Source organism: Camarhynchus parvulus, chromosome 21 (genome assembly GCF_901933205.1).
Source record: "Camarhynchus parvulus chromosome 21, STF_HiC, whole genome shotgun sequence".
Lineage (NCBI taxonomy): Eukaryota > Metazoa > Chordata > Aves > Passeriformes > Thraupidae > Camarhynchus > Camarhynchus parvulus.
The window spans coordinates 2,847,213-2,862,998 of NC_044591.1; the positions used below are offsets into that span (position 1 = coordinate 2,847,213).

Genomic DNA, 15,786 nt, shown 5'->3' on the forward strand with positions numbered 1-15,786 from the left:
CTTGGGCACAGCACACAGGCAGTCAGTCACCCACAAGACAACTGCTTGTTTGGAGAGCTCTAATTCTGACCTCCTCATAAAGATTCCCTCTTCCTTCTCTATGAAAATTCAGGTTTACAAGACACCTGGATTCATATTTCACTCCTGCAGCGCTTTGATGATTTCATCTCTCAACATCTTCACACTTTTGTGGGTTTGTTTTGGACAAAAACTATCAGCCAGCCCCAGTGAGAATCAGAGGCAATAACAAAGCACCAAGCAACAAGTGTATCAGAGCTGAGGAGGGCGAGAAACTGCAGCAACAAGCAATTGTGCTTTCTATTTCTTTAAAAGCAAATGTCAGGTCAGCAAGGCTTTTCTAATGGTTCCTAATCAAGCAGAAATCCTGCAGCCACTTTGGATCAGCAAAAGAAGCCAAGATGGGATAGTGTGTGTCAGTTGGGTTTGTGCTTATGTCCTTTGTAAGAAGTGCAAGATTTCTTTTGTTTCCTCGGACATCAAGAAGCTTTCACAGCATTTATGCAAGGAGCAGATACATGAGGCATTTAATCCTTTATTTCATCTTATTTCTGCCCATTATCATAATCAGAAATTTTGCAGGAAGATGCAAGAACCCACATGTTGGGCAATTACAGAGCAGCTGGCCTGAGGAGGAAAAACTGATCCAGAAGGATCTAGAAATAAGCCTGCAGACCTTCTGGAAAAGGCTGCACCTTTGCTGAGATGGTTTTATTTGGACATCAAGCTGCTATACTAAAATTCTGAACTGTTAAAAGATATAAAAGAGGAGGGGAAGTTGCCACCTCAGCCAGCTGAGACTGGACAAATACTCTGAACATCTAAAAATTTAAGATTTACTCTAAAATCTACTGTTTATGTAACTATGGATATTTTAATTAACCATGGATTTTCCTCTAAAAATCCTATTCATAAACTGGCCTCCCTAACACTGGAGTTAGATCCCATTGCCTGTAAAAACAACCACCCTGTGTCAATTTTACACAGACTCTCACCATTGCTTAATGTCCTTTCACTTGCCCACTATGAATAAACAGAGGAGTGAGTTTTTACTTACACATTCTGCAGATTTCATTTCATCTCACCCTCAGATATCCCATTTCTAAAGAAACAGCAGTGGATTTTACAACATTAATAGTGCAGAGAACCCAGCATCCAGAGAAAGAGGATTAGATGCTTAACTAATTGATTTGCTAAAATACTGCCTAAATTAAGAAATAATGCAATCATAGAGTTACCCCCTACAACTTCTGGGGTTGTAGTAGGACTTGCAGCCAGGGCTACCTTCTAGCGAGTTAAATAAAAATATTCATCGTTACATAAACAGTAGATTTTAGAGTAAATCTTAAATTTTTAGATGTTCAGAGTATAGTCCAGTCTCAGCTGACTGAGATGGCAACTTCCCCTCCTCTTTTATATCTTTTAACAGTTCAGAATTTTAGTATAGCACCTTCCTTGAACTTCTATAAACTCACCCATTTTGAACAGTCTTTTCACATTCTGGATCTCTAATGCTCTCATGTTATTTAAATGCCAGAACTAGTCACCAAGAGGGCTCCAATCCAACAGGCAATAATTGCTGGAAATTCTTCTCATTTCCTAGCCCTCTCCTACACCCCTTCAAGACAGAACTGAGGGAAGCCTCTCCTGCTCTTCCCAACCCTTCCTGGCTGAAGCCTGTTCCAATTTCACCCTGTAAATACCTGATAGGAACAGATGAACTGGGAGGGGCCACCAAGCTCTTCATAGTTTCAGGGGGGTGGAGGTAAACAGAAAAATAGTATATAAGATGCTTAGAGACTGACTTCCAAAGTGCATAGACTCTGACAGGAGGTGTTTGAAAAAAAAGCCACTTCCTCAGGCTCCACCTTCAGAGCCTCACTTCATTGGAAGCAAGGAAGGTACCAGGCTGCTGCAGGAAATTTTATACCTACCCCAGCTGCATTCAGCCTACTGCAGTCAGCTGGAAGGTTTCTGTTGCTGTAAGCAAAAATGCCAGCAAGACCCAGGGTTCAGCTGGCATGGCTCTGCATTGTCACTGTGTCTGTGGTGATTTACCCAGCTCTGCTGCACAAACCTCCCAAGAGGAGAATGAGCAATGGGAATGTGCAGCTGAAGATGCCAGGCTGCTGTGAGGAGATCAAGGAGCTCAAGCTGCAGGTAGCCAACCTGAGCAGAATGCTGCAGGAGCTGAGCAAGAAGCAGGAAGGGGACTGGGTGAACGTGGTGATGCAGGTGATGGAGCTGGAGGGGAGCACCAAGCAGATGGAGTCGCGCCTCATCGACGCCGAGAGCAAATACTCCCAAATGAACAACCAGATAGACATCATGCAGCTGCAGGCAGCTCAGATGGTCACACAAACATCAGCTGGTAAGGAGGGAGTCACCAAGCTCCCAGATACACCTCTCCATGCACAACTGGTGATGGGTTCCTAGGGCTAGCATGTCCTGCTAACGTGGTTAGCAAGCATGCACACTGAAAACTGCTGCTTAGGCAGTGACCCTGAGGAAAGTAGCTTGAATTTCTCCATCTGTATTTTTATATCTATGTCTGTTTTTAAGGAGTGCAGAAACTGAACAGGTATTGCATTTCTACACTCTAATATTTCATTTTCTGAGCACTACACTAGCAATCCTAAAAGAAGGGGAGCTGGCTTGGTAAGAGAATGGCTCTGGCAGTAATAACCTCTGAGCTCACAGTGCTGACAAGAGACTAGAAATTGTTAAAACAATTAGAAATGCTCTCCAGGAATTATGAAAGAATTGTAATTGTATCTTTATGACTATCTCTGAACCAGAGTAAAAAAAAAGAGCGATACATTATTTTTTAATGATAACTCTTAAAAATTCAAGGCTGTACATTGAATACAAATTGTGATATAGAATACAAACTGTGATTTATACCTAGCCAGACCACAGTTAAATTCTTCAAAATTCTCTTCCCTGAGGGAAAATGTCATGCACACAGTGATTGCACAGGCCTGTACTCAATGTGGAATGCAGGTGCATTTTTAGGTCAGCTACCTGTAAAGGCACTTCTAGAAGAAAGCATCCTCTTTGCTGACTTTTCAAATGAAATTCACTGCAAAGAGCTTAAATTGTCTCAGTCTCAACTGGGTTTGCCAAAAGACTTTGTTTTTTTTTTAACATTAAGGAAGAACTTCTAAATCTATTTACTTAATTCTTCCTCTCAAATAGTTCCACCTGGTTAGTTCTGACACATCACTATTTACAATAGGCCTTAAAAAAAAGTTACATTATAACAAGCCTCTGTGAAGCTGAAGAAAAAACAGTTAAACACAGCAGAAACTGGCCCAGAAGGTATTTAAGACAGATGTTTCTCACCTCACCAGGTAAGAGACATTTTTGAAACCTGTCAGACATTATAAAGCCTTGCTTCAGCTCACTTATCCTCCTCAAAACAGCTATGCATTTTACCATCTTCAAGCCAGCTCCTGCACCAGGAGGAAAAGAGGCTTTCACAGACTGAGTGACTGCAGTTAAAAAAATTAAAAAGCACTTTCTCTGTCACAGATGCCAGTGCAGAAAGGGCTGAACAAATATCCCTCACCCACAAACTTGGTCAACCTGTTCACACACTCAAAACAGGCACCTCACAGCAGGCTTGGCCATTTCATTGGATCAGTCTTTATTACTTACTAGGGGGTCAGCAAATATACTTTCCAGCACAGACACACAGTGGCAATGTGATGAGAAAGCAGAGGTGTTTTTTTGCATAGCAGAGGTTAAAAAAATTAAAATAAATCAATTAATAAAAATCACAAAATCCCAGTGTTACAACACCTTTTGCCAACACATACACTCCTCACAATGCCATTTCAGGAAAATATTAGACCTGTGGAAAGCCTTCTTCATTACTTCTTGTACTACAAACTAAACTTTACAGAAAGCACCTTCACAGAAGAGGAGTTCTTGCTGCTCAGATTCTCACTTTCTGGTTCTGATTCAAGTAGATGCTGTTTATGACTGCTCATCACTTTACCAGAGGAACTACAGAATTTCTGGTGTTTACAAGTTACCTCCTGATGAATTTTTGGGAATTCCAGATCTGGAGGTAAGGCTATTCAGTACACAACGTATATTACATGTCTTTTAAAATATAATCAAGAAATACCTCTTTACAGAGATGAAAACAACACACACTAAGTTTTGGTACTCTGCACTTCCATCATCATCTTTATGTAAGCAAACTTAAAAGGATGGAAAGAGTCTATGTATATTTAGGAGAGAAAATAGAAAAAAGGTTTATCTAATAATTTTTTGCCATAGAAGTTTCTTCAGGTTGTGAAATCTAAAATAATGTCCTGTGTTAAGAGAACTGAACCTTCCTAAGGCTACTGACAAGTAACCGCTGCCTTTTTTCCTATTGCAGGTGTTCTGTGACATGGAGACAGATGGAGGTGGCTGGACTGTCATCCAAAGACGTAAAGTTGGTTTGACATCGTTCAATAGGGACTGGAAACAATACAAGGAAGGATTTGGCAATATTAAGGGAGATTTTTGGCTGGGAAATGAAAATATCTACAGACTTTCAAGACGCCCCACTGTTCTGCGAGTAGAGTTGGAGGTAATTAATAAACTCTTAATTTCAGCAGCAAAAGGCTTTTTTATTCCCCAGTACCAGATACCATCTCCTATCTTTTTAGGAGGCCCAAAGAATTTGCATGCTTTAATTACAGGCAAGAATTTGCATTGTGTTACCCTCAATTTCTCCAGTCTGTTAAAGGCCTGGATTTGACTTAGACTAGTTTATAGTTGGTACAACAGCTTTGAGGGATGGGATATGTATAAACTGAAAGGCTTAATTGTTGAGTTTGCGAGGTCCCCAGGATGAGGGGAGAGATGAGGAATCTGACTCCATGTTCTCAGAAGGATTATATTATATTATATTATATTATATTATATTATATTATATTATATTATATTATATTATATTATATTATATTATATTATATTATATTATATTATATTATATTATATTATATTATATTATATTATATTATACTAAAACTATACTAAAAAAATAGAGAAAGATACAGACAGAAGACTTAACAAGAATTATCATGAAAAACTCAGGACTGACTCCTCAAAGTCTGACACAGCTGATGGTGATTGGTCATTAAGTAAGAACAATTCACATGAAACCAATCAAACAATCACCTGCTGGTGAACAATCTCCAAACCACATTCCAAAGCAGCAAAACAGGGAGAAGCAAATGAGATAATATTGTTTTTTCTCTGAGGCTTCTCATCTTCCCAGGAGAAGAAATCCTGGCAAAGAGATTTTTCAGAAAATATGACACTGACATTTAATATCTAAAAGTCACTGTTTCAGAGAGGAAAAAAATTATTTGAGGCAGCATGCTGACACAAGGATAATGAATGCAAGAGCTGCACATCAGGTTTCCTACAGATTGTACAATACTAGTTCAGATAAAACTTGGAAGTTTCATGCTTTGCTCTGGAAAGTTCCTTTGCCTTAACAGAGCAGTTTCTGCAGTCTGAGACATGTATATAATCATGGATGTTGGGTCTTTTTCCTAACTGTTCTAACAGCACTGACTTCTCCTCTGCTGTGGGCAGGACTGGGAAGGTAACACGCGCTGCAATACCAGCAGTTCACCCTGAGCAATGAATTAAACAGTTACAGGCTGTTTGTGGGGAACTACACCAGAACTACACAATCTGTTTCCTACAGATTGTACAATACCAGGCAGATGAAACTTGGAAGTTTCATGCTTTGCTCTGGAAAGTTCCTTTGCCTTAACAGAGCAGTTTCTGCAGTCTGAGACATGTATATAATCATGGATGTTGGGTCTTTTCTGTAACTGTTCTAACAGCACTGATTTCTTCTCCCCTGTTATGGGCAGGACTGGGAAGGTAACACACGCTATGCCCAGTATGGGCAGTTCACCCTGAGCAATGAAATCAACAGCTACAGGCTCTTTGTGGGGAACTACAGTGGCAACACCGGGCGGGATTCCCTGCGCTACCACAACAACACAGCCTTCAGCACAAAGGACAAGGACAACGACAAGTGTGTGGATGACTGTGCCCAGTTCCGGAAAGGTAAAGCACACAAAATGTCACTGGGAGGTTGGATGTGACACACACATACGTGATTAGGTGTTGCTCTGGATGGAAACCCTCCATCAGAACCCACCCCTGTCCTTCACCATCACCTTAAAGCTTCTCCACCAGAGGGAAACCTAAGGAGCAGCTCCTCTTAAGAGAGGAGGGTCCATCCCACCACCACCAGAGCTCCTGCATGCCTGGACTTAACTCCACGTGCCCAGCTGCAGCACCCAGCCAGCCAAAAGTGTCTCTGGGGTGAAAACACCACAGTGCCACTGTTTGGTTCAGCACCGAGGGCCAGACAAGCTCAGGCACATCCCATCTGGCTATATTGGTAATATTCCAATAATTAGGGTCTAAGAAGAAAAAAGGTTTTTATTTTGTGTGTTCTCCAGTGTCATGGTTTGAAAAGGAAGTGAGTTTTTCAGGAGGCTGTAGTCAAACCAATAGGTACTCAGATTTGAGTATTAGCACCTGGTGTAGTCACCATGACATTCAGCTTATATACTTTTAACAAAGCATGATCTTGAGTCATTAATTACATCACAATTGGAGATTGTTTTCCAACTGGTCATTGTTTGATTGGTTTCATGTGAATTGTTTTAACTTAATGACCAATCACAGTCCAGCTGTGTCAAGGCTCTGGAGAGTGTCAAATTTTTAATTAGTATCTTGTTAAGCCTTCTGTAAGTATTCTTTAGTATAGTTTAGTATAGCTTTAGTATAGCATTCTTTAATATAATATAATACATAAATAATAAATTAACCTTCTAAGAACAGAGAGTCAGGTTCATCATTTCCTAAACACCACACCAGACGGTGTATTACAGAGATCAGTACTTTTAAAATAACTGTGTGCTCTCCCCTACACACAGTTACCCAAGGCATTATAGTATCTGCCAGACTATCTCGCATGCTGATAAAATACAGTGAGACAGGAAATTATTCTTCAACATCTATCAGGTTCTTATTTTTACTTATATTTTTGTAAGTTTTCAAATCCTAGTATTAGGCACCTCTAATTCTTCTCCTGTATTCACCTCCATATTCACTTGACTTGTGATCTTTATTACAACCCTATTATTGTGATATTTATTACAACCCTATTACAAGCCTCTAATTTCAGAGGTTGTTCTCTTAATTTAATTTAGTATCTTTGAGTTCTGTCAAAGATAATTATCTTCATTACATCTTGCTCTTTAATTTCCCCATTGTGTCACACACAACATACAAATAAAACTGTTGATCTCAGTCTCAATAAATACTCAGAGAGTTCAGGAACTTTTTGAACACCTTAAGATGCTATAGTGAATTACCCAGATTAATTTCCTATGCTAATTCACTGTGTCAGAAACACATCAAGGAAATATTCTAAGAGGAATGAGCAAATAAATTAAAAGCTACTGGACTAATTTGACTTAGAGCTGTAATGCCTTTAAGTTCCCAAATATCTATGTTAAGTTTTAAATTTACCTGCAACCTCAACTATCAGAGCCCTCTGCTCACTGTCCTCTGGAATAAGAAGTAACCATTAATATAAACTAATGATATAAATATGATTAATATAAATTAATGTCAGGAATCTGTCATGTTTCCTGACAAGGTGGATATTGGTACAACTGCTGCACAGATTCCAACCTGAATGGGGTCTACTACCGCCGAGGAGAGCACACCAAGAACATGGATGGCATCACCTGGTACGGATGGCACGGCTCCACCTACTCCCTCAAGAGAGTGGAGATGAAGATCAGGCCAGAGGATTTCAAACCATAGAAGAAATCAATGTTTGATTGTACAGCTACATGACTTCACCACGCAAAAGGTGGGCAATAAACAGGCAAATAATGTTTCATTTCATCCAATACATGCAACAGCTATGTACTGGTGAGGTACACAAACACTGCTGACACCAGTCACAGCCACCAGTATTATCAGGACTCAGGCTTGTTTCCTCCTCTTCAGGCTCTTTCCAAAGGGAAAAATATTGTGTTAGAGTAGCTTAGAACTGAATGCACTTATAGCACCTTCAGAAAACCTATGGGTGTGTTTTCACTAGCAGTGTGATTACTGGGTTGCCTTAGTACTATTAACCGGATAGGCAGAGACTGAAAAGCAAAAGCCTCTTGGCTTCCTTTCCTTCAGCGTCTGGAGCAAGCACTGCTAAGCAACTTCTTTCAAGAAGCACTCAAACCACAAATGTTATAGACTTACTTCAAGCCAGAGGAATCAATCAGAAGTGCCCCTGATGCACTTTTCTTTAGTGTATAGTAAGTGGCTTACTTACCCACAAAAGAAAGAGCAAAGCTCAAAAATGTTGGGTTAATTTGCATTGTCCAGATTCTCCCCGACCTTTTACTGCCACCTCCTGCTGCTGCCTCAAATAATCCCCACTGAAGGCTGCCCTAACAAACAGTAACACTGGAGGAGGATTTGTCCCATGGGCCCTCCAATGTTTACTTCTATCCACACAGATCACCTAAATGCTGATAAACTAGAAAAACAACTTTCTGGACTGTTCCCAAACTGTGTTCAGGTTAGAATACAAACATGCTGTATGTCAGAAAGGCTGAGAGTGAGCAGCAGGTTAGCAAGCCAAAGAACTCAACCCCAACACTTAAAACCACTGTATTCATTAGCAGAACACGAGTACACACCAGAGAATCCCTAAGTGCCAAAAGTTATTTCACTGTAAGGGAATGTTTGCTAACACAGCAGAATGAGGAGTATCAAAATCTGTTCCAAATTCCCAGGTGGAAGTTACCTAGAGAGAGTCTGTCAAAAATAGTAAACTTCTCCCTCACATAACACAGTGTTAAAGATAACAGTTAAAAAAGAATGAGACTCCTCCTACAGCCCTACCATTGCTTGAATATGTTGGAAAATGATCGTTATAATCAATATATCCATTTTTATTCACCTTGAAGAGAGTTGAGATCTAGATTAGGTTGTTCAGTCCTGTGTGAAATGGAAGATAAAGGTGTCTTGGGAATTTACATATGTTCGAATATTCATAATGCAATTTTCAACTGTGTGGAACTATAATTGGAACTATTTTAACTGTGGCCTATAATGGATTTTTAAAGGTTTCTAAAACCTTTTCATTTCTAATAAATTGTTTCATTTTTAAGTGTGCTTTACATCTATTCTTCGCTCCTTTAACTTGCTTTTTGATACGCAAGAAAACAACTGCATAAGCAACTGAGACCAAGAAAAAAATACACTGAATTCTGTATTTTTCTCAATAACATGAGGCAGAATGAAGGGTGAAAAAATAATACAGGAGAAAAAAATTGGAAAACACAATTCCAAGGAAGTAGGAGGGTTGAAAAATTCACTGCATAAAGACAAAGTTAAGTTTTTGCTCAACCAAAATCAATTTGTTCATCTCAAATAGCTGAGCTAACATTTCTGTGATATGGAATAGAGATTCCCATTTTAAGACATGTAGTTTAGCATCAATCCTGTGCGGGTTATTTCAGGCTAACATCTGCGTCACTCACCAAGCTCAGAAACAACACAATTTATAATATCTTCTATTTGACATAAGAGCAATGAGACCTATCTAAGCTAAATCAGCAGAATGTGATGAGAAATTTTAATTAAGAACTTCACCTTTTCTGACTTATTTATATGCAGGTATAGAAATCTGTCTCATTTAAGCTGCAGCCATTTCATGACATTCCATAGTGAACTGGAAGGGTGAGAGAGGAGAATCAGAACTTTTTCCTGCAAAACTTCCCTGGGCTTCTATCACAGTTTTAACCACACAGTAGACAGAACTCAGCAGCTAAAATTGCACATTTTCAAGTAGTTTAACAACATCTTGCAGCAGAGTGAAGTCCTAAGAACTGCCCAGATTAATCCTAGTGGTATCTTAAATTGTAGCTACTGCAAGAGCAGAAATCTCACCAGTTGTGGTCCTACCTGATTAGAGACTCCAGAATAGCTGGGGTGGGACCCTTTTGAAATTCCAGCTCTTTGTAGTGAAGGGCCTTAGCATAAGCTCGACATTTGGCAGCTCTTTCCCCCAGAAGGACAATGCCATTGTCATCTCTCAAAGGCAGGGGGCCCTGGGAAGGAGCACACACATCAAAAACAGGATGAGTATTACAAAGTAGTCATGAACTCCACACAGAATAACCACCAAAATAGCACTGGAATGAGCTGCCCAACAGCATCTCTACCTTGTCACTGTGCTCCATGAATTCTGCCAAGTTCAGTAGGGTCTGAGTGACTTCTGCAATGTCCTGAGAAGTCAAAGCTAGCTCAATGCTTCGGATCAGCTCATCCTGCTGGTCCTCATTCAGTTCAGACCAGCATGAAACAAAGGCAGCATTGAAGAGGTCTCTGGGGAGGAACACAAAAGACAGTGTGAGGTGGGGAATCATGAGAAAAAGCGTTTGACAGTGGCCTCACCTTCTTACCCCGAGAAAGAGAGCTAAAAAATACCCTTACATGCCTGCCTGAAATAAACAGTGATTAGTTTTGATAAAGCTAACTTGTGCGAAACCTTCATTTAAAAATACAGAATAGGCTGGTATACTACAATAATAGAAATATTGTGCCATCATATGCTACCAAAGTTTCTCCAAATGTGCTGGTTGTAAAAAATCACTGCAGTTATCCCACTCAGATTCATTTTTATTCCCCACAGTAAATACTCAATACAAATATTTCACACTCTGATGTTTTTCCAGCTTCACTTATCTGCATTACCTTCTTTCTGGACTAACATGCAGAATTTCAATGAAAGATTTTGTGCACATCATGGGGCAGCCAACTAGGAAGGGTGGAAATGAAATCAAGCTGTTGGCTCTTTGATTTATGCCAAAGCAGGAACTGTCTCTATTTATGAAACCTACTAGCTTCTAAATAACCTTCTTTTTGCCTTATAATATCCAGCTTCCATCTGTCATTTCAAGTGAGATAAAAATCCAGAAATTCTGTACCGAGCCATGGGATTATAGGCCTGAGCCAGGGCCCAACATGAGCGCAGGGATGGTGAGGAAGAATCTTTCAGCAGCTCCAAACTCAGTCTCCTTAACCATTCCAACCAGTCATCCTTGGAAACTCTTCTTGCTGCTCCCCAGGCCTGCAGTACAAAGGAAGATAATTCACCAAACAAAGCACCATCCAAGAGCACAAGAAATCCATCAGCAGGCAGCATTACTTCTTTACAGCTCCAAACCACATGCTGAGAATTCCTTTTCAATTTCCTGAAATCCATTACCTTTACCAGATAATCTGCAGTACTTAAGTCTCAGGTCTAAGAAATCTTCCCTAAACGTATTCCTGCCATGACATGGCAAGTATGTAACATGAACAATCCTTTCTCTGCAAAAATACATGTTGAGCTAAAGACCCTGTTGAAACATCAGCTTAAAAATACTTAATGCATTCAGAATTACATTTTTAAGTCCAGCATTTTCAAACCAATCCATCCCATTACTGAACTGTGTGCTGCATGCACGTACTGTTCAAACTAGCCAGTGCTTAGCTGTTAAGTTCTGCCTTCAAGAAAATATAAAACTAGGATGTAAGAAGAGCAAAAGCAAAAATACAAAAATGGTAGAGGCTCTGAAAAAGATGTCTATTGGCAAGAGATTATTCATTGTGATCGAGAAAGTCTTGTTTGTACTTAAAAAGCAAGTGTAAATGTTACTTTTAAGATAGGAGTGAATGGCTATGAAGTTGCTCAGCACCTTCTAATTTTAAAGAGTCTCGGACACTACTTTGACGTCAGTTTTGTACAGAAGAGAAAAGCAACATAAAAGCAATATAAACAAAGGTAGTTCAGATGCATCAGATAAAACTCCTTCAGTGTGACACATTAGATCCCTTCAGCAGCAAATTCACACTATGAAGGCTCTAGTCCTACCTTCTGCAGGTTGATGGTGCTCACATGTAATTTCTTCATGGGACCTGTTTCCACAGGACCAGTGGCTGAAGTTTCTCCCTGGTTGCTTCTCAGCATTCGATGCTGATAAATCAGGGGATCCTCCTCTTCATCAGCAAGAGTGTAACCCTACAATAATTGGTTTATAGTGAGGATCACACCCACACATACAAAAGCAATTCTTGACAAGCCAAAAAAAAAAGAGCACTTGCAGCAAAATCTTACAGCCAAATCTATGAAGCAAATAACCATGTTTTATTATAAAGATTACACCTTATAAGCCAGAGAACTCTAAACAAAATCCCTTTGCTACTCAAAGTAACTGTCAAGAACTCTTAGCTCCTAGTATAAAAAGCCAAAATAATGTACATTGAAACAAGCACTATTGCCTATTTGACTTGCTAGTTGCTTGTTCCACACAAATTGTAAACCAGTTACTAAATTTTTAAAATGTAAGACATTCCACAAAAAATACTGAGATAACAAGGTCTCCTCAAGTCCTGACACTATGGGAAAAATAGGATAAATCCACATTTAAGAGAAGAATAGTAATGACACTGGCTACAAGTCTAAGTTCTTCCCTAGAACTTGCTATGATTTTTCTGTAGGAAATATTTAATATCAGTAGACAAAAAATTTCCCATTGTTACCTCAAAGTTGCATTAAAAAGCTGCACTTAACACAGAAACAGAGCAACAACCACTCCTCATTTCATGAGTTAATCCAGGTGAAGGGTTCAGCTACATCTGTCTCAACATGACAATATCCCAAAAGTGCAAACAACTGTCAGCTTACCTTTACAATTCTGCAGATGAGAACATCGTAGCGTTGATGGTTAATTCTGTGTCGCACCAGGACTTTGTTCACCATCGGGATAAAAATTTGGTACTGTAAAAGGGAATGAATCATAAACTTTTTACTCAGTGGCACCAAGAGCAGTAAAATTCCATCACATTGTTTCATTGATGAGAAACCAATTCTGACAGTTTGATTTCAGTAACTCTCAATTCCAGGAGCAACTAAGAGAGAAAAATCAGCTCTCTTGGAAATCCATGAGTACATTAAAAAACTTCAACTTTAAAGCCTTGATTTCTGGGACAGTCACTCTTTCTGTGAGCTTTCAAGCCAAAGAATAATATTACCTTCTTTCCCAGCTGGAACACCAGAGAGGAGAGGGTGTCCATTGCAGTTGTTCTTAGCTCAGGGCTCTGATCTAGAGTTCGTACAATGGGGTGAATAATCCGTGATGCGTAATCCGTGAAATCCAGGGACTCTGTCAAGCGGTCCACTGTTTCTAGAGCAGCTCTTAGGTCAGAGCAAAAAGAGGGAAGAACTTATCTTTCAGAGTGTTAAGAAAGAAATAAGAAAAATTATTAAAGTGCTCAGTCCTCCTAGGATTAATAACAATAGGAAAAACAAGCCACCAGAACTCTGTTAAAGCAGCTAGGACTTGCAGGACAGTTTGCAAGTGACTAAAATACTGGCAGGTGAGAATGAGAAAATTTTAAAAACCCTAAAGAAATAACAACAACAAAGAAACCCAAACCAACCAAGCAAAGAAAAGCAACCAAAACCCACCAACAAACCCAAAAAAATTAGTAAGACTGCTGTAATGTCCAAACAAAAATAACCTTCCACAGGTTTAACACAGAAAAGCTGAGGAAGGGACTAAGTGGTATTTAATTGTAAATGTTCAGCCACTGCAGAACTTGGATATCACAGGTAAAACTACAAGGAGAAAGACTGCAAAGCCACCAGCACTTACTTGCGAGCCACCACAGGGACATCTGGGGCATCAAATAGCTTTACAATGGGAGGTAGTAACAAATGAAGGTAGTCATCCAGGTTAGCTCCAAAGAGCTGGATTGCATTAAGAAGCTGGAGAGAAAAATCACAGAAGACTAGAATGTCAAGGGGTTTGAATGGATCTTATAGATCATCCAGTCACAATCCCCCTGCCATAGCCAGGGACACCTTCTACTAGACCAGGTTGCTCAAGGCCAGATCCAACCTGACTCTGAACCCTGCCAGTGTTGGGGCATCCACAACTTCCATGCACAACCTGTTCCAGTATCTCACCACCCATGCAGTAAAGAATGTCTTCCTAATAGCTAACCTAAATTTCCTCTCTTTCAGTTTGTACCTGTTACTCCTTGTCCTGTCACTACAGTTCCTGACAAAGTGTCTCTCTCTGGCTGCCCTATAGCTCCTTTCACATAGTGGGTCTCAATACAACCTTTTCCTCTCCAGGCTGAAAAGCCCCAGCTTTCTCAGCCTGTCTTCATAAGGGAGGTGCTCTAGTCCTCTTATCAACTCTGTGGCTTCCTCTGGACCTGCTCCAACAGTTTCATGTCCTTCTTACATTGAGGACACAGAACTGTACGTAATGCTCCAAGTGGGGTCTCACAAGAGTAGAATAGAGGGGGAGAATCAAAGCCTTCAACCAAAAGGACCCAGTGGATGACATCCATTGTAAACAAGTCAGTATGAGTCACCACATTTCTCTTCACAGAGAAAAGCAAGGCACAATTCTTCCCAAGAATATTTCTGGGTTTCACATTCTCTGAACCTCAGTGAAAGGAAAAACAATTCTTATCATTTGCTGTGTCTGTGTTGTGCCAAAGTAGAATACAGTAAGGAGACAGTGATAGTGAAGTGATGGTGTTTTGTTTCCTTGGCCTATCAGGGCCAAGTGTGTGTGTGTGTCAGGACTGTTGGCTGACAGTCACAAAATTCTGTTGTGTGCAGAGTTAAGTGCTTAGCAAATTCAGTTTAGATGTAATATAATAAAGTAATTAATTAACCTTCTAATAAAACAGAATCAAATACATCATTCTGTCCCCGTCGTCGAAAACAAAAATATCATCGATAAGTATCGAGTGAGAAGTTTCTTCAACCCTGCACTTTAAACAACTGTCTGCATCATTTCACACCAAGCCACTGCCAAACTGCACCTGTCCCATTTGATTGTGCAACACACAAGCAAGGAGCTCTGCTGAGCATGGCAGGCTCCAAGGAACACACCTGCCTGGGCAGTGCCCACAGCACAGCAGTCACTGCAGCCCCACTCACCTTCACAGACACAATGCGACCCTGACTGTTGTCATGCATGAAGACCCGTAACATGTGAGGGATGAGCTGAGGCAGGTAAAGCTTGAATTCACCTCCTAGAGCTACCACAATCTGCTCAATCAGTAGGATAATTGTGCTCTGTATGGAGTTGTTCATGACCCAGAAGTCCTACAGAAGAAAGGAAAAAAAGGGAAAAAAAATCCAGCAGTTCTTCAGCTGAGCTGTACCAATTACAGGAAAAGCAAGCTGTAGGAGACAGTCTGTAGATAAATTCAAGATTGCAAGGAAGGACTATACTTTCTGGTTTTAAAACACTGCACTTCCAGTACATTTATAGTTGTTGAAAACAACCTCTGGAAAACTGACTTTTTGTACAAGTTTGCAAACATTTAGTGAAAATTATGTGAAATGACCGATTTATGAACTCCAGGTATCTCTTGCTAAAACCATGTTTCTGAAAGTACTAAGTGCACAAAATCCAAGTGCTGAAAAAACGCAGTCACTATCAGAACCTGAAGCTACACTTACTTCAGTTACCACCAATAATGTATGTATATTGTAACTTCAAATAAATGGTATTTCAAAATACAATTATTACTTCAAATACATGCAACTCTACATTTCGTATCAACTTCTAAAGTAATTGATACTTTTGATAAGTTATTTGAAAAAGACTGTCCACCTATCTGTGACAGTAAACTACT

General features: G+C 39.9%; 2 protein-coding genes across 5 annotated transcripts in view; one reads left to right on the top strand and one right to left on the bottom strand.

Annotated features, from left to right (window-relative positions):
• Positions 1-15,786, bottom strand: part of MTOR (mechanistic target of rapamycin kinase) — a 70,204-nt gene that overhangs the window by 39,687 nt on the left and 14,731 nt on the right. For all 3 annotated transcript variants that reach the window (XM_030963709.1, XM_030963707.1, XM_030963708.1), the window contains 8 exons: positions 15,083-15,250; positions 13,776-13,888; positions 13,153-13,315; positions 12,806-12,898; positions 11,993-12,139; positions 11,064-11,206; positions 10,299-10,461; positions 10,039-10,184 (listed from right to left, as the gene is read on the bottom strand). In XM_030963709.1, the coding sequence (XP_030819569.1) occupies positions 10,039-10,184; positions 10,299-10,461; positions 11,064-11,206; positions 11,993-12,139; positions 12,806-12,898; positions 13,153-13,315; positions 13,776-13,888; positions 15,083-15,250 (1,136 nt within the window). The remainder of the gene's footprint in view (positions 1-10,038; positions 10,185-10,298; positions 10,462-11,063; positions 11,207-11,992; positions 12,140-12,805; positions 12,899-13,152; positions 13,316-13,775; positions 13,889-15,082; positions 15,251-15,786) is intronic.
• ANGPTL7 (angiopoietin like 7) lies at positions 1,813-9,241 on the top strand. 2 transcript variants are annotated; one of them, XM_030963710.1, is made up of 5 exons: positions 1,813-2,389; positions 3,990-4,093; positions 4,412-4,606; positions 5,910-6,108; positions 7,718-9,241. In XM_030963710.1, exons 1-5 carry the CDS (start codon positions 2,011-2,013, stop codon positions 7,885-7,887), a joined length of 1,047 nt encoding a protein of 348 aa, XP_030819570.1. In that variant the 5' UTR covers positions 1,813-2,010; the 3' UTR covers positions 7,888-9,241. The 2 variants fall into 2 exon arrangements, with proteins under 2 accessions (XP_030819570.1, XP_030819571.1); XM_030963711.1 differs by having other exon boundaries at positions 3,993-4,093.